The 18,634-nt window shown below is 47.0% G+C and overlaps 1 protein-coding gene across 4 annotated transcripts in view; it reads left to right on the forward strand.

The window, feature by feature from the left end:
• Positions 1-18,634, forward strand: part of CLUH (clustered mitochondria homolog) — a 2,231,193-nt gene that overhangs the window by 693,136 nt on the left and 1,519,423 nt on the right. For all 4 annotated transcript variants that reach the window (XM_069615061.1, XM_069615063.1, XM_069615062.1 and 1 more), the window contains exon 6: positions 18,465-18,619. In XM_069615061.1, the coding sequence (XP_069471162.1) occupies positions 18,465-18,619 (155 nt within the window). The remainder of the gene's footprint in view (positions 1-18,464; positions 18,620-18,634) is intronic.

Below are 18,634 nucleotides of genomic sequence, written 5' to 3' on the forward strand. Positions count from 1 at the left end.
TTGAAATCCAAGATGGCGACTGCTCCCGCTCCCATTGTGCATCTGAAGCCTGCGATCATCTGAGAGGCTCATGCCAATACTGGTGGCAGTGGATGAAATTCCGTTAAGTCCCGCTTCATCTCCACCTGAAGGAAACTTGGTGTGGAGGCGTACAAGACTAGAAAGCAGGCTCTGAAGAAGGTAAGAGTGCAGAGCCTCTGGCGATTGGGAACACTGATGCTGTGCATCAGCAACTTGCTTCATGCAAACAATCCATGTGGGAGTACACCAGCCTTATTTTTTATTTTATTTTTTTAAACCATATTTTTATTTTCAATAATTGTGCACATTACAAAAAAGAACAACCCACCCGCCCCCTCCCCACCAGAGGTATCCTTTTATACATAATTTCCTGAGCACGATTATGTTCATAACCTGTCCAGTATCCTGATACTATGTGGGCACAATAACAGAATACAGTTACTTTGCAAATACAACAGTACCGAACCTCAGTCTTATTTAAAGATAGCCTGATTCCCCTGGATCCTATGTTACCCATTTGAATGAAACAAAGCTCCAAACTTTCTGTAGCCAATGCTGGCCTGTGGGTCTCTGTTGCTGCTTCCGTTGCTGTGTGATTACCAGCCATGCCGCTATTAAAAGGGTCTGAAATCCCTGTTCCTGCAACTTTGTGTACACTCTAGACTCTGGGTCTCACATACCACACATCTAGACCATCTTTCCCAACTGCTCCATCCCCTGGGACATCTTTGCATCTGTGATTTCACCCCCGTACAAAATGGTTGCAGCACCGGGCAGTCCCACCAGTTGTGTCCCCCATGCCCCACCATATTACATCCCCTCCAACATTGGTCTGATATCGAGGGATATATTGTATGCAGTCTTTCGTGTGTGTGTAGTGCAATTGTTACTGCACTTTGAGACACATCCCCCACACCTGAATGGAGCGTGTTTGTTTTGGGATAGATCCCCACAGGAACTCCCACGGTTTCCTTGGAATGGCCTCCTTAGCTGTCCTTTCCTATTTTTCCATGTATCTACATTGAACTGGCTCTTCGTGGTAATTGAGATACCTATAAAGATTCGACACCAACTTCCTTGTGCTCATATGGGCCATAATATACCCCTCAAATGGGGTTAGCCGTCTTGTAGATGCTGGTTTAATAGTTGGGTCGGTTAGCCAATGTTTCAGCTGATTGTACTTAAACATGTCCCTCTCTCTTAGCACTATATCCCTAATGCAGTCCTAAAAGGTCTTAAGTGTCTGTCCCTGGTATACGCTTTGAATGCCTCCCTCTCCATTCCTGGCAAAAAGTCTGGATTCCCAAACATTGGGTGGAAAGGAGAGGGGTTCACTGTTGGTGCCCCCAGCTACTCTGCTGCATCCATACCTCCACACCCACTATTTCTCTAATCCTAGTATTGGGGTGTCTGCTTTTTGCTTAGCCACAAGAGCCCAGAGAGGGATGATCCTGCTACCGCCCCATCCTGATTGCCCATATTTTCTGTTGACTTTCCGTTAACCATTCTCGCATGACCCATTACTGGGCTGCTTCATAATATCTATAATAATTGCAAAACGCTATTCCTTGGGGCCGTCATTGTAGTCATAGCCACCCTAGGTGGTTTATTCCTCCAAATATATGAAGACAGGACTGTAGTAAGAGGCCTAAAGAAAGTCCTAGGGATCCTATTTGGCAGCGCTTGAAAATAACATAAGTCTTGGTGTACTACCATGTTTATCTATGTCATTCTTCCCCACCAAGAGATTGTGAGGGGGCTCCATTTCATCAGATCTACTTTGACCCTGTCAAGTAGTTGTGGGTAATTTGCCCCATACATATGCCCTACCATTCTTGCGAGGGTCACTCATTATGTAATTCCTTTTTCCACAATCTTTAAGTGCGTATTGAAGCTCAGCCTATCCAACATGTCTGGGTGCACAGATGGGTTCAGGGTTTCAGATTTCTTCCTATTAATTTTTAATTCTGAAATTACCCCAAACCCTTCCAATTCCTTCGTCAGCACTGGTAGGGAGTTTTCCGGATCCAATAGCGCTACTAGCATATCCTCTCCAAACGCGATTGCAAACGCGATTGCCTTATGCTCCTCTTGCACCATTACTATCCCTTTTATCTGATCCTCTTTCCAAATCCTAACCAATAGGGGTTCTAAATGGATAGCGTAGAGTAGCAGGGACAAAGTGCAACCCTGTTCAGTTGTCACCTTAATTGACAAAGTTCCATGAACCGCAATTCGAATTATTGGAGATCTATAGTTGGCCCGAACCATTTGGATAATCCCTGTGCCAAACCCCATATGCTTCAGTGTGCGGAATAACAAAGACCACTCCACCCTGTCAAACGCCTTTTCCGCGTCTAATGACACCAACATTGCAGGCTTCTGGGACATGGGCGTCTTCTGTATTAAATGGCAGAGACTGCAGGTATTATCAAACGTTTGTCTTGATGGATGAACCCCGATTTATCCTGTCAGATTAATTTTGGTAGCAAGACTGTTGCCAAAATGTTCGTATATAATTTGGCGTCAAGTTTTATCAACGCAATTGGACGAAACAAGCCTGGGGATGCAGGGTATTTACCCTGCTTTGGGAACACTACCATTTTGGCTTCATTCATCGACTGAGTAATGGAGCCTCTCGATTTAAATGTATTAAAAAGTTTCGTAAGATTTGGGGGGTCAAGATATCCCGATATTATTTATAAAAACTCTGTATACCCATCCGGGCCCAGGGCTTTATTCCTTAGCAGCATTCTTATAGCTTTTCTCAACTCTTCCTCCCCTTTCCTCCTCTGAGATTTGCGGATGTGTTAGCTTGACTGGGTACTCCTCCTGCCTATCCCCCAAGGGGTATCTGATGTATATAAGGTTTGATAATATTCCCTAGAAATTCCACCAATATCCTCATTGGTTGTCTTCCCCCTGAATTATTCTGTAGCTTCATAATCGTCTGCGAGTGCCCCCTTTCCTTCAATTGCCTAGCTAGAAACCGGTCTGCTTTATTGGCTTTCAAATAGTACCACTGCTTCGTGTAGAGTAGTGCTTTCTCAGCCCTCTTTGTGCAAAGCGTCTCTAATTGACCCTGCACATGTCTCAATGCCTCCTTAATTTGTTAGTCAGTGTTTTTAGACAGTTCCCATTGTAAGTCTCTCAGCTTCCCTTCCCACTGCTGTGCTGTCCCTGCCTTGATTGCTATCAGGTGTCCCCTCAATACTGCCTTAAATGCATCCCAAACCAACTTCGGAGATGCATCAATGTTTCATTTTCCTCGAAGTGCTGCTCTTTCTTGAGTCAGATTGATTGCTCTTGAACTCTATCATGTAGAAGTTCTGTGGGAAACTTCCACTTGCAGAGCACCCCCATCCTCCCCCACCTGTGTTCCCCAACTTGGTCATTGAACGTGAGGCATGATCTGACGGAGAAATGGACCCCACTTTTTTATACTTTACCTTCCCCACTAATCCTGTGGAGGCCCAGATGCAATCTATCCTGGAAAGCGAAGAGTGCAACCAAGAGTAGTAAGTAAATCCCTGCTACTTTCCCTTTACAGTTCACCAGACATCATGGAGGGTCAGTGTAAACCTTTTTAGTTTAGGTGCCTTAGATGGGGGCCAGAGCGCCCGCTCTTGTACTCCCATCCAGTTGGGGTACCCATGCCATGTTGAGATCCCCCGCCAGAATTATATCCTTTTCAGCAGTCTTCTTGCCTAGAGAGCACCCCCCTTCATGAACCCGTCTTGACCTGTATTTGGGGCATACCCTTCCTGATCTGACTGGGTCCCTAACACGTGCATTCCCACCCTATCATGCAGTGCTATTAAATACCTTTTTTCCACCGTATTAGCCTGATCGAGTTGAGAATACCCTCTAATTCGTAATTTCTGTCCCTTTTGCTTAATGTGTTTCTTGATGCATAGCTATATCTGGATTCTTCACCTGCAAAAACATTTCCAATTTTTTTCCTCTTGACGGGGTGTTAATTCCCCTTACATCATACATCAATACCTTAAGTCCCCTCATCATAATAAACTCTTCTTTCCCCTACCACCCTTCAATCTGGCAGGCCACATGTTTTCCCATCTGGTGCCCCCCTACCACCTCTGCCCTACCCCTTGCCCTCCCCCCAACTACCCACTAGAGCCCTAATTTTAGTCCCCCCCCCCCTTCCCCATCCCTTCTCCTGAGGAGGGCACAGGTTCCTAAAACCGCTCAAACGATTTGCTGGCCGCCCCTGTTTCTCATAAAATCCCAGAGATGATTAGTGGGGAATGCTAAACTTCACTAACGGATTCCAAGTCCCCCACCCTGCACCCCGCACCCTATGGGTGGCAGGCCACATTAAAACGTGTGTGTAGCTTACCCCTCTTCGGCGTTCCATGTTCATCCGCTTCCACTCCATCCCACCTCCTTCTCAGGGATTGTCCAAGATAGTAGTTCTGCCGTTCCGCTTCATGTCTTGTCGCCCCCTTATCTTTCCATGGTCTTGTCTTCCATTCCCATGGCTTCCTGCGCCCTCTTCATTCTCTTGGTTGACCTTCTCGACCGTCCACATTTCCTTCCTCCAGCTTCAAAATTTGTTCTCCTTCATCGCATGATGTGATCCTATGTTGCCGTCCTTCCCATGAAAACTGAAGGCCAAATGGGAATGTCCACTTATACCTGATCTGTTTCTGTGCTAAAAATGTCACCACTGAGCCCATAGCCTTTCTTTTTTGTAAAGTGGATTGGGCCAACTCTTGGTATTCTCTGTTGATTCTCCTCGGGACCTTGCCATCCCCATAATCTGTTCCTTCTGCGTATAAAATGTCCCTGCCACCAAAACATCCCTTGGCCGCGATCCCAATTCCACTGCACTCAGTGGGCCCACCCTATGTATGCAGTCAGTCTGGACTCTGTCTTCTGCGCCACTTGTCAATATGTCTGCAAACAGCTGCTGGGCGTTATCTTTCAAGTCCTTGTCCGCCACTGTTTCCAAAAAATTATTGATCCTGAGGTTGGATCTCTGTGTATCGTTTTCCAGGTCCTCGCACTGGAGTTTAATGTTATGTGAGAGACAGGATATGTGTTCCAGCGTTTCGTCGCTCTTCGGTGTGCCATCCATGTTCTGGACCACCCTTTCCAAAGTGTCAGTTCTTTGCTCCAGTTTCACCACATCCAATTTTATTTCCTGCACCGATTGCTTAATTTCTTTCTTCAGCGTCTCAAATTTAGTTTGAAAGGATGCCATGAACTGATCTTGAAACTCTTTAAACCAGCTCTACATATCCTCTTTATGCAAAGCCATAGTCCCTTCTTCCTGGGATTCTTGCTTCCGCTGATCATGACTATCCAACTCTTTTCTTGTTTGTGGGGAAGTTACTGAGCCCCACAAATGCTTAATATTACTTTTTTTGCAGCGCCTGGGGGGGTTTTCTGGCCTGCTGACACCGCTTTCCCTCTGCTCTTGGACATATGGACGGTGCAGGTTGGGTCCTCCTGCTGCACTAACACTGATTCCAGAGTCGCCCCTTGTTCTGGCACACCACTGCCCCTATTTATATGGTTGCTGGGCCCCCTCGCTGTCCAATATGCTGTGGGGCCCCAGTTGGCATCTCTGACGCCCCTGTTCTGAGTGGCAGGGATGTCTCTTATTCTTCTTAAATGCCCCAAGCTCACTCTCTCCCATCTGCTTCCTTGTTCAAATGGTATTCCTTACCTGGTATATCTATAGATCAACAGTCTCAACTTTCATGCTTGGTTTCTGAAAGGTTGAGGTACAAGGATTGGGACCTCCCGGATGACTTGATGGAGGTGTTGCTTTCAGCCAGACGGCCAGCAACAAAGTCTCTGTACCGTTGCCGTTGGAATACGTTTTGTGACTGGTGCAGAGACAAGAATGTTGATCCGTTTCAGTGTATGACACTGGATGTTCTAGCCTTTCTGCTTTCATTGGCACACAAAGGTCTTCAGGTTGGTTACCTGGCAGCACTTTTGATTTTTAAGGGCTCTTCAGAGGAATGTTCCTATTTTAAGATCCCTCTGGTCACTCAGTTTCTAAAAGGGCTCACAAATGTGTTCCCGCCTCCTACATTTCAGGTTCCCGTGTGGGACCTTAACCTGGTATTAACATTTCTGATGGGTGCTCCTTTTGAACCCTTGAGTTCATTGTCCAAGGCTATACTGTTAGTTGCTCTTACATCTGCAAGAAGAGTGAGTGGGTGAGTTGCAAGCACTTTCTTCCATGCCACCCTTTACTATAGTCCACAAGGACAGGGTTGTTTTGAGGGTCAACCCTCCTTCTTGCCTAAGGTGGTTTCAGACTTCCACCTATGGCAGATTTCCAGGATGTCCAAATTGAGAATGGACAACCAGCACTTTGTAGGGTACACCGGGCACAGACTGGGCAAGCCTGTTTCCAAACAGACCTTGTTTTGGTGAATCATCCTCACTATTTCTGAATGCTACAGGCTGGCAGGCAAGGACCCTCCTGAGGGTTTGCGTGCCCATTCCACCAGGGCATGGCCACCTAGACTGCCCTGCAGGGAGGGGCCCCTGTTAAGAACATCTGTGATGCGGCGACGTGGTCATCTATACACACGTTTACTAGGCATTACTCTCTGGATACTTCACACGCTCATAATGTTGCTTTTGGTAAGGCAGTACTTTATCCTGCCCTCTGAAAGTTCTGCATGTCGAAATTCCTCTCCCTCCTATCATGGATACAGCTTTGGGAGTCTGTCAAAGATGAGGAATACATTGGGGGACACAGTCCATTCGAAGAACAACTTACTTACCCCTGGTAACGTTCTTTCGACTGGATGTTCCTCCAACGTATTCCTCATTGCCCTCCCAACCTACCCCTCTGTAGAATTTCCCATGCTATTGCAGCTTTCATTCCCACAAGGCTGAGTACTGTCCTGCCTGTATTTATGGGCGCTTCTGAAACACAAGGTGGAAAAACAGAACTGAGGCCAATGGGCGCCGTGCGTGCTACTTATAACATTGGATGATGTCACCCTCGACGGAGGCCTTCGAGGGACATCGACTCGACGCAGGGCTGCTGCCGAAAAAAATTCCTAAGCAGCCGAAGCTGGACATTACATGGCAAAGTTGAGGGATACATTGGAGGAATATCAAGTTGAAAGAAAGTTACCGGGTGTAAATAACTTGTTGTTCCTTCACATGCCCTCCCCACCAAGCCCTGACGTTCGGGCAGGGAATGGGCTTGTAAAAGGAAATCTACCTGAGCCAATAGCTTCCCCGGCCGATGCACTGTCGTGAATGAAAAAGGTTGTCATGAAAGAAACCACTGCAGAATCCTAGGATTAGAGTGTTTGTTCCTCGACATCCAGACCAGTAGGGCATGGTCGGTGACCAATGTGAACTGTCGCCCCAACAAATATCTCAATGATTCAATGGCCCATTTAACTGCCAGGCACTCCTTCTCAATCGTTGCATACTCCTTTTCATACAGCAATGATTTGCGACTGATGAAGAGGATAGGTCTTTCCACGTTATCCTTGTTCTGGAACAGCACCTCTCCCACACCCACTGCAGATCCATCCGTATGTAGGAAGAATGGTGCCATGAAATCTGGCCAATGGAGCATGGCATGATCAGCCAGGGCTTTCTTCAGGGCTTCGCGGCCAGTTCAGCGTCCTTTAGGGTCGATGGTCCTTTACCCGCCCTGGACGACTGTAGCCTATCCGGCAATGGGGCGGCCAGGGTCATACAGTGTGGAATAAATCATCTGTAATAGCCCACAAATCCCAGGAATGTCTGAATTTGCCTGGCATTGGCAAGAAAAGTCAGTCTGTTGATGGCCTCAAATTTATCCTGTTAAGGTGGTATAGTCCCCTGACCCACATAATATCCCAGATATTTGGTATGCAGGAAGGCCACAGAGGTCTTCTTAGGATTGCCGTTGAGGCCGGCCTGTTGTGTTCCACGAGTTAATCAGCCATTGGAAGGTCACGGTTCACCCTTGTAATCTGAAGGGAAGCACTGTGAAGTGGTACAGACCCGTGGGTGTGGCAAAGACACTCTTCTCCTTGTCTCCAGGCAATAGCGGAATCTGCCAATACCCCTTTGAGAGATCAATAGTTGTGAGGTACTTTGCCTGTCCCAGTTTGTGCAACAGATCCTCAATGCGTGGCATGAGGTAGGCGTCAAATTTGTAAACCTCATTCAGCTTCCTGAAGTCATGCAGAATCTGAGGCTGCAATCCAGTTTCGGCACCAGCACCAATTTCAGCACCAGTACAATGGGCGAACACCATTGCCTGCGGGAGGGTTCAATCAACCCCTTCTTCAGCATCGCCCCGATTTCCTAGTTGATTTTGTGCCTTCGGGATCCGGTACAGTGGTAATCTGACTAGGGTTCCCGGTACTGTGTTTATTTCATGATATGTTTGTGAGGTGCGCCCGGGCAAAGATGAGAAGATCTCCTAGATTCCTGTATCAATGCGCCCATGTCCTCGCGTTCCTGCTTCTGTACTCCCGGATTGATGTGCAGGGTCTCTGTCCCACTGTCATCCCAACCAAAATGCATCTCCGTAGGTGTACGCACCTCTGTACTGATGAGGGCTATCGTAGGAGTGGGCTCCACTCGTTTTTTAAGGAGGCTTACGTGGTACGTTTGGACCGTGAATTTGTGACTGGTCCTAGCACTTGCTCTATGGTATATGGTCCCCTCGACGAGACCAGCATCTTGTTCTCCGAGGTGGGCAGTAGCACTAACCCCTTGTCTCCTACTTGGAAGCGCTGCATCCTTGTCCCTTTGTTGTACTGTGCCTCCTTTGTCCGCTGGGTCTATTGCAAATGCTTTTGTGCCACCTCTTGCAGCTTTTCCACCTGTTCTGTCAACTGATGGGCGTACTCTGTGCGATTAAGCTCCTGATGGGGTTGTTCTTACTATTCCTCTCTCAGAATGTCGAGCAGTGTCCAGACTGGTCGTCCGAATAATAGTTCAAAGGGAGCAAACCCGGTAGACAACTGTGGGGTGTTTCTCAGGGTCATGAGAATCCATGGAATCAACCGGTCCCAATTATTTTCCGTGCATTGAAGAGTTTTCCTTAGCATTTGCTTTATCATCTGCCCATCAGTCTGGGGATGATATACCGAGGTCTTTAAGATGTTCTTTGTGCAGCGTTTGACACACTTGCTTGAGGACGGCCGACATAATGTTCGTGCCTTGATCTGTTAGGATCGCTCTGGGAATCCCCACTCGTGCAATGAATTGCATTAACACATCACAAATTTGTTTGGCTGAGAAGGACCTCAACAGGATCGCTTTGGAGTACCGGGTGGTGTAATAGATGATGACCAGTAAATATCATTGACCCACGATATCCACTGGCACGGTTCCAGTATCAATGCCATGGTCGGTAACGGCGCCCTCGGCACATGGTGTTTATTCTTCTTCTGGCAATCCGTGCACTGTTGGCAGAACCGAGCTTCCTGGCCATGTATCCCAGGCCAAAGGAAACGTGGCAAGATCTTCAGTATGTTTTTTTTTTCCGTTCCCAAGTGACCCTCTCCTATCTACACATGGGCCACTTCCAACACTGTGTTTCAAAATTTTACGGGCACAACTAACTGTCTCAAGGCCCCCCCCCCTCTGGCTGTGGTACGACTCTGTACTACAGTCCTTTGTCCTTGCTAAAATGCGACCCTTGCCCTTTCCTTCCCTCTTGTACGGCCATTCTAGCATTCCTTAAGGTGGGAATCCAATTTCTGAGCTAATCAGTAGCTGGCCCGCTTGATCGTCGCGTTTCCAATCCACTGCAACTGGTAGCTTAACCTTCTCATGCCACCCCTGCCTTGCAACTACTGCTTCTCTGCTCGACATTTCCTTGGTCGCACCGCCCGTTTTTCTAGGGCCGCGTCATGAAAGGGGGCACTGTCCAACCAATTTTCCTCGATCCATTGAATAATTCTAGCCATTACGGTCACATCCGACCCTACGACCAGGGGTTCAGGGAGCACGGGTAGCACAACAGCATTGATCTTTAGCTGCTCTCCCGCTAGTTTAACCTTGATCTCCTTGGTAGGATAGACTTTGAAATCACCATGCACACACCTAATTCGTATTTACTGTCCTCTCGCTGTCTCCCCACCTATCAGCTGGGCGCTCAACGCCAGCTGCAAGCTTCCGGAGTCCACCAGGGCTCGAGTTGGGATCCCGTCCACTTCTGCCTTATAGGTATACGGGTACGGTGATCGCTGCAAGGTGCATAGTCTCTGAATATGTTCCTCCTCCCGGCGCACAAAGAGACCCATTTCCATTGGTTCCGCCTTTCTCTTCTTGGGACACATTCTTGCTATACAGCACCATTCCCCACACTGGGTTGTACCATTGGGCTCTGTCATACATTCCTCCATCAGTTTCGGATTTTCGTGTTATTGGGACATCTGACTTTTCCTGGTCCTATCCCTGACCCGAACCTGGATGGGCCTGTCCTGGCCAGAGTCTGGCTGCGGTTGACTGCTCCGTACACCAGCATTCTTCCTTGACCTGCCTTTTGATACGCTGGGGCGATGTTGACGGCCTCTGCCAAGCACGGCCTTGGATGTTGCCTCACCCAGCTCTACACTGGCCCCGGCAGAGCTTCCACAAATTGCTCCAGGACTATCCTCTCGGGACATTTCCTGAGCGTTGGTGGTGCCCGTCTGTAGCCACTTATCTATCAATTCTTTTACCCTATAATATAGTTGCCCGGTGTCTCATTTGGCAGTAGTTTCGTCTCTCTGAACTTGACCCGATATGTTTACTCGCCATGCCCCAATCGTTCCAAGACAACCTTCATCATGTCTACATACGCTGTATCCCCGAAGGGGTTTGCGGCCTGGTAGGCACTCTGCATTTCCCCAAGTCATTAAGGGTGCAATATAATGACACCATCGCTGCGGCGGCCACTGTGCATTCTGTGCTACTCTCTCAAAGATAACAAAGAAATGCGCTGGCTCTTCCCCTGATGTGTATTTCTGCAGGACGGTCGCCGGCACCTGGACTTGCCTCCTGGCGTTGGCTGCCTCCAGCAACTGTGTTTGCTGCATCTGCAATGCCTGCTGAAAGGCCTGTCAATCAGCCTAAGCCTGTTCACTCTGTACTTGTAGTGCCTGCTGTAGTTGGTGTTGACCTTCGCCCAAGACTTTTAATAATGCCTCCATGGCGTTCTCTTCCCAATCCCACTGCTGCCACCACTTGTTGCCGGCTGGGATTGGCCAAGACAGACCGACTCAGAGAACCTTCAAACTCAGGTTTATTTTGTTGTACAGCTCAAAATAACAGTTAATTACCTGTCAGTTCAGACTGGGGTGGTGGTTAACTCACTGGGACACCCTGCTCCTTGGCCGGTCTCATATTTATCTGGACAGTTCTATATGTCTGTCCTGAACTCTTCAGGTCTGGGTAGACCTCCCTCGGTAGCGGCGTTCAGCGTACTTTGCTCCTCTGCGTTCTCCTGTGTCCCTGGTATGCTGGCGAGCACACCCGCTACACTCCTCCCTGTCCGGCACCGATGACACACACAAATATGCAATAGTTAAAAAAAAAAAGACTTCGGCTCTCGGTAGCGGCATTCCGCATCAGCTACTGCTCGACGGCTGGGGACCTCATGCTCCGGTTGTACCGGCTCCTGGCTGCCAGCACGACTCCGACCTTAGTTCCTTTAGTTCCTTTTTGCCGGCGTCCGTCTCCGGTTCCCTCTCACAGTTTTCCTCCTCCAGCTTCCTCGCCGTCATACCTCTCGCCCCCTCCTCCTCATGAACACAAAAGAAAGTAGTCCTTTTATCAGGCTCTCTGCCTCACCCCCGTCCCGCCACCTGTTACTCCCATCTCCCTTCTCTGGCTGCCGGCCTGTCCCTCATTCCCCTTTATCCTCTTAACCTGCTGTCCCACTGCTGCCATGCTCTGCCACCCCCGGAAATTCCCTGTAAACGCCTTTTCCTTCACACACAAGGAAACTTTTTTTGCAATTGTTAGGAAATGTTCTCTTTTAAGCAAACTTTCCTCCGTATTCTATGGACCCCCAAACTTTCTGCTTTTGTTTTACACCTTGTCCTGACTTTTTACAGTTAAATGAATCCTTCAGCTACACTCCACTGGCCTTGTGGTTCATTTGTTATGGGGAAACTGACAAGTCCTTCATATTGTCATTACTGGAAAACTGTTTCCCATTTGACCTTATCTGTTTGGGTAACGTTTTCATATTGCACACAGCACCTTACAGTGCAGTGGGGATACTTTTGTATCACCCTTGACTCCCACAATCAAGGGATTTCTTATCCGAATGTATGACAAGGCCGAGAAAAGAAAGACCTTTTCTTGACTCTGTTTTAAGTTTCTTAACTTTGTGGTAGGGTCAAGTAGAGTTAGGTTTGGACCGAGGACATTTTTATTTTGGGACATCCTGATGACAGACAAGCACGATTAGCAGAGTGATCGCTTCAGCAATAGGGAAAGTTAGGCATTTGTACTTAAGTTCATTAAAGCTCGTTCAAAATGTCCGTAATGTGTTGGACTCATTTTTTCCGACTGTTAGGCAGAATCCTGTGCAGTGCCCTTAGGGACCACTACACACAATTAAGACTACAGGTGGCAATACAAGTTTTACCTTTGGTACAGGCCTCTACTACTATGTTAAATTGGTAGCAGTAGCGGAGCAGCCAGGCTTATCTCAAGAGTATATGAGCAGTAGCAGAGATTACACAAAGGAACCACAATTACTGTGACTCAAGCAAACACTGACTCAAGGTGTCAGGTAAAAAATATAAGTAAATTTATTTTTAAACCATCTGTAAAACACACTTCTATTAATTCAAAACCACACGTGAAACACACTACAAACAACCAATTCACTTGGCACAGTATAACTCAAAGTACCCTATGTTTTAACGGACTGGTGTTACGAAACAGAACACGTTACCGTGAATACAATTGCGATCACTTTTTGACAGTTCGGTCTACTAGATAAACGCGTATCCGTGGCAAGAAATGCTACCGGGGCAAAAACACACTTAGCACCCGAGACACCCAGAGCGAGTTGGGGGCAACAATCACAGGCAATATGTTGGTTAGGCAGACAGAATCGAAGCATACACATAGACAGAAATGCAAGAGTCAAAGGGCCGGAGCCAAAGTCAAGTGACACCGGGTGCCTGTTTTCGAGGATCACAGTCGGACAGTTCGAGATTCAAAGTTGCCAAGAGTAGTTTGATATTGTCAAGGTACGGAAGCAAAAGTTATAAGAAGGAGGGAAAAGTAAGGATAAGCCTTAAAGTAGAGAACTGGGTATTTCACCCAAAATTCCTCAAACAGGACACAGTACCTTTCTCAAAGAACAAAGCTGGTGCCACGGCAGTTGTTCCTGTTGGTTTCCTGCAGACCCACGCTTTCCTGCAGCTTCAGCACAAAGGACGACGATGAGGGGGTCCGCACCACACAGGGATGAGGCCAGCAGCAGCGACAATGAATAAAAGGTGCGCTCCTTAAAAACAGGAGAGGTTCTTCAGGTGGCTATCTGGACCACTACAGCAGTGTGCAGCGATTTCGACCATGAAGGCGACCTCTGGCTGAAGACGATGAGCTGGTTATCCCCACCAGGCTCAAGGGAAGAAGACTCCGGACTGGATGATCTTAGTTGTTGAAGAGTAGATAGCTCAGGACTGCAGCAGGGCATCAACGGTACGGGGTAGTTGCAGCAGTCGACCTCTCCTCCACTTCTCTTCGGTTCCTTGTAGTTCCAGTGGCGACTGACTTCCAGCCCAAGAGACCTGCCTTTTATGCGAAAATCCCCCATTCACACAGCCTGGCTGTCAATCACCCAGCAGAGGGGTTGTCCAGCCCGGACAACCACCTTGCCCAATCATGACAAAGTGCGACTTGGGTTTCCTAGGATATCCTGTGCAGGGGGTGACTACACCCCTCCCTCACATTCAGCCCACCTAGACACCTTCAGGAGGGCTTCTAGGTAGAAGCCCGCCAAAAGACAGTGAACAAAGAAGGCAAACCTGGTTTGCCGCGCAGAGTAAAACACAAGAAGGAGTTTAACAAAAAGAAATGGCGAATGAACCGCACCGGAGCCAAACGAAAAAGGATTTGGTCAAGCGGGTTTAAGTTTGAGGCTAACACAATAACCTACAATATTACCACGGTTATATAAGATAACCGCGGTAGAAATTTAGGGTCGATACCACTGCCACCAGCCATACCTAAATGTTAAGAGCGAAACAATGCTCTAGGAGGTACAGATAAAGAGTTAAGAGTTAACCCTTCCAGCACTCTATGTAACATGCTGTGTAATGGATCTGTGGTGACATTTGACTAAGTAAAGTTAATGGTAACTTTATCCTTTTCTGGGGGACAGTAGTCACCTCAGAAATGGTGTCAGTGGGAAGTCTGAATGACAACCCTGTGTCACTGCACTGAAGGTGCTGTGTGACGCACACAAGAAAGGGGCTACTGAAGTGGTGTACTCCAGAGCTCACAATCTTAAAAAGGTAAAAGGCACATAGCAAAATAGGTGTAAGAGTGGGGGAAAAGCTCACACTCTTAACAAGTGGAAAGAAATAAATCCAGAGATCCAGCAAAGCTGCTGAGGGACTCACTAGGTAAGGGAAATTAGCCATAGAATGAGAATTCTCCCCAACACCGACCCACCAAAGCTGGTACATGAAGTTCAGTACATACCTTTAATCAACCTTAATGTGTTGACTCTCAGGCCTGGAATGACTCATAGGTGGCATAAGTAGTGCTGAAACATTGGTTTGGTTCCTTCTATCAACTGTGATGAATCCAGTGGAGTCATCACGTTTTCCCCAGAGGTGACCTCCCGTGAGGCCTGGGGAAGGCAGCCCCACTACCTGATCCTGACCCTGCGGGTGGTTATGATGTCGGAGAACTTGGGAGGAGACATCTACCAGGGTGATATTGGTGACTTTGCAGGAGAAAACGTGTTATTCCCCCTTTACCATGTGGACGGCCATACGATGCCCAAGAACTTAATGGCCCGTTGTCAGTTGACAGTTCCTCCCGAGAGAGAAAGTCAAGAAACCACTTTAAACTTCTTTGGTCAGAACCCCACCTTTGACCCAAACACCCACTACCCACATATGGCACCCTTTGTTTCAGGTATACCCTTATGTAAAATCCCCAATATAAACCACTTAAGAGTCAATGCATACATACCATATTTTTCTAATCTACCTTTATGTGAGAACCCTAAGAAAAAGCACTTGTTAACACATACACAGCACTTTTTGTTTCCAAAATGTCATTATGTAGAATCCCGAGAAAAACCATTTAGGAGTTAAGTCTAATAACTACTATGGACTGAAACTGCTATAATCACTCGGACACTGTGACGAGGAGGAGGATGAAGGAGTGTATGTAAAGTAACAGGAGCCAGATCACAACACGCAGACAGAGAACGCTACATTCCCAGCTGTAGCGCGTGAAGCACACAGGAAGGCTTGCTCGCACGGAAATGGCCACTGGACCAGAAGAGACGCAGGCGAGCAAAAAGGGTCACAGACACATGGGGAGCTGCAACAGTGCTCCAGTGGGTTGGACTGCTCGCAGAGGTCGCACTCTTCAGGCCAGAACGAGCGGGGAAGTCGGTGTGATACAACAGAGCTGCACGGGACACTGGTGGGGTGTCCTCACTTGCCACAGTGGAAAGCGGGTGAAGAAGCGGTTTCCGCAGAGCCACAATCATGACAGAAATGCTGGAAATGCCCGGTGAGTCTGTCCAAAGCAGCTCTAGACCCCAGGGCGTTCCAACAAGCGCAGCAAGATCAGTTGTTTGAAAATTACTAGATTACTGATAAGATAAGATGCAAAGTTCATATCCTATAAGAAGAAAGTTTGAATGCAGAGAAGAAAACGTTAGAAGAATGCTTGAATACAGACAATACAAAGAGAAAACCTATCCCCAGTTCAATACAGATGCATTAGATGCCAGTGTAGGGGAGCAATTGCTAACAAAGATAGATGGACCAAGTGTTCATAGTATGTTAGACGTATACAGTCAAAGAACTGAGAATCCTGTAAGTACTGGCAGGGGAGTATACCAGGTAAAATGAAAACCCATAAAAGAAGGCCTGGCAAATGAGTACACCAGGCAATTGAGATTGAATACAGATTCCTGGAAGGGGAGTATACCAGGCAATCTACAAGTTTACAAGTCGTCTAAAGAAATACTGCTACAGAACTTGATTAATTAAACAAGAACGTTGTGGGTTCAGAGAAGGCCCACACGAACTGTAATTTAAAGTGGCACTTTTTGCTATCCTGTTTAAAGAATCCAGGGGAAGGTAACCACCCTCTAGATCCAAGGGTCTTTTCCTTGGAGGACATTGGAGTTATTCCGATTCTTTTGATTTTTGAAATTGTTTTGCTAACATTAAGACAAATACAATTCCTTGTTTTATCGTGTTAGTTTGAGTGTCAGGGCAAGGCATTTTGGACACAAGGTTGATTTATTATTTATGGAAATCCTGACACAGACGGATCCTTCATTTTGCTTTCTAGCTAGGGGGAGTCCTCTTTAGAATAGGGCTAGAAAGGCATTCTTCCAACCTTTTTTCCTTTAATAAAAAGTCTTTGGTTAAAAATATGAACACCTTGTGTCCGCCTCTAATTGTTGACCTCTCACACAACCCACCACCTTCTTCTGGTACTGCCTGCTAGTCTATGTAAAGCATGTGAATGCAGATCCACATCCTCAGAAGACAAACATTACATACCTGTTATCCTCTTCTGGATGCTTGTATCTGCTTAGATCCGTTTTATCATCATTGAGGCAGAGCATGTGTGATGCCATCCAGGCTTCGATAGTTTGGTACGCTTGTTTCAATGAGGCAGAATCGGTGGCGTAGTCGCCAGTCATCGGTAGGAGTAGCTGCGTGTTGTCGGCGTAGTTGGTTTGAGATTCCCTGGGCGTCGAGTAGGTCAAAGTGGCTTTGTGAAGATATTGTACAGTGTTGGTGACACGCAGGAGCCTTGTGGGACAACACAGGTGAGCGGGGGGGGCTGAGGCAATGGCGGAGAAGACTCTCATTGGTCTGTTTGATAGAAAGGAGATCCAAGGGGTGGCTTTGGTAGAGAATTGGGCTGAGGTGAGAAGGTGCTGGCATAGTATTTTGTGATCCACCAAATCAAATGTGGCTGAGCGATCAAGCAGTAAGATGGGGGCAAGTTTGTCGCCATCTTTAGATTCGTCAAGTTGATTTTTTTATGTCCAGTAGGGCTGTTTCCGTCCCGCGGCCTGGTCTGAAGCCAGATTGTCGCAGGCCTAGAAGGTTGTTGGATTCCAGGTGATGTTGGATCTGCAGATATGCTGCTCTGTCCAATATTTTCAGTAGGAATGGTACCATGGTGATGGGGCAGTAATTGGTAGGGATGTCAGTATAGTGTGGGTTTTTTCAAGAGTGGTAGCACCCCGGTGTCTTGTAAATTAGCTGGTACAATGCCTTTGGAGAAGGAGACCTTGATGAAGGGGGAAATGAATGGCACTAGAGCTTCTGCACAGGCTTTGATGACTGGGGCAGGGCAGATGTCCCTAGGGCTAGTATTACAGGAACGCCCCTTTTTTTTTTAAATCGTAAATAAATTGTGATACCGCATACCAACTACTAGATTTCTGCCTATGCAACGCATGTGAATCTAAACTGACCAAGCATCAGAAGACGATTACAGGTATGTAATGTTTGTTGTATATATACTTTCCCTTATTGTGTGTTATTGCCTTTTACTTTGTATATTTTTACCAACCTGAACCGGTCTTGAAAGTATAGCCATGACTCCTCTGCCACATTTACCCCTTGAAGAATCGGGCAGAGAAGGAGAGAAGTCCTGCAACCCAGGTGTCAATTGATCTTCCTGAATCCTAAATATAGGATCTAGGAAAATCCTTATAACACCTTCTTGACCATTGTTTTTTGATCTTGGACAAATCACGTAATCTGCTTGTGCTTTGGTTCTCTTATCTGCCAAATGATTTTGTTTTTCTCATCAATTGACCTTTATGGACATTAACGGATCACTATAACATTTTCATATTTTGTGTTAGTTGGAGATAACCTACTTACCCATGTGGCACTGTCGATGATCTTGAACAGACACCTGTAGTTAGCTCAGTGATTAAAACTGGTGCTAGCTAGGGTTTGAGGAGCAAAAAGGAATTCCCACAATGTGAGGAACTTCATATAAGCATGGTTTCTTGTTTGAGTGCATGTTCTATGCATCTGCTTTGAAGTAAGACTACATGAGAAATTGCAGTAAATGACCACAGTGCAGAGACGTTTTATAACTTCTCCTGTTTTACAACCATTCTGGCTCCCTGGATTTGCCTTACGTATGAAGTCCTTCAGCCTAATCCTTGTGACCTAGCATCATTACATCTACACATTATAATCTTTTGGAATCCGAAATTGAAACTGACTTATGGTGCATGCTTTCAGCCTTTGCAGTGCCTCAAAGTTTTAACAATGAGTGGCTGGAACCCTCCACCTGGCAACCGAAAAATGCATGGAGACTTGCTCTACCTGTATGTGATCACCATAGAGGACCGGCATGTGAGCATCACCGCTTGCACACGAGGATTCTACCTAAACCAGTGAGTATGTGGCTC

Source organism: Ambystoma mexicanum, chromosome 9 (assembly GCF_040938575.1).
Source record: "Ambystoma mexicanum isolate Mex_15411 chromosome 9, UKY_AmexF1_1, whole genome shotgun sequence".
Taxonomy (NCBI): domain Eukaryota; kingdom Metazoa; phylum Chordata; class Amphibia; order Caudata; family Ambystomatidae; genus Ambystoma; species Ambystoma mexicanum.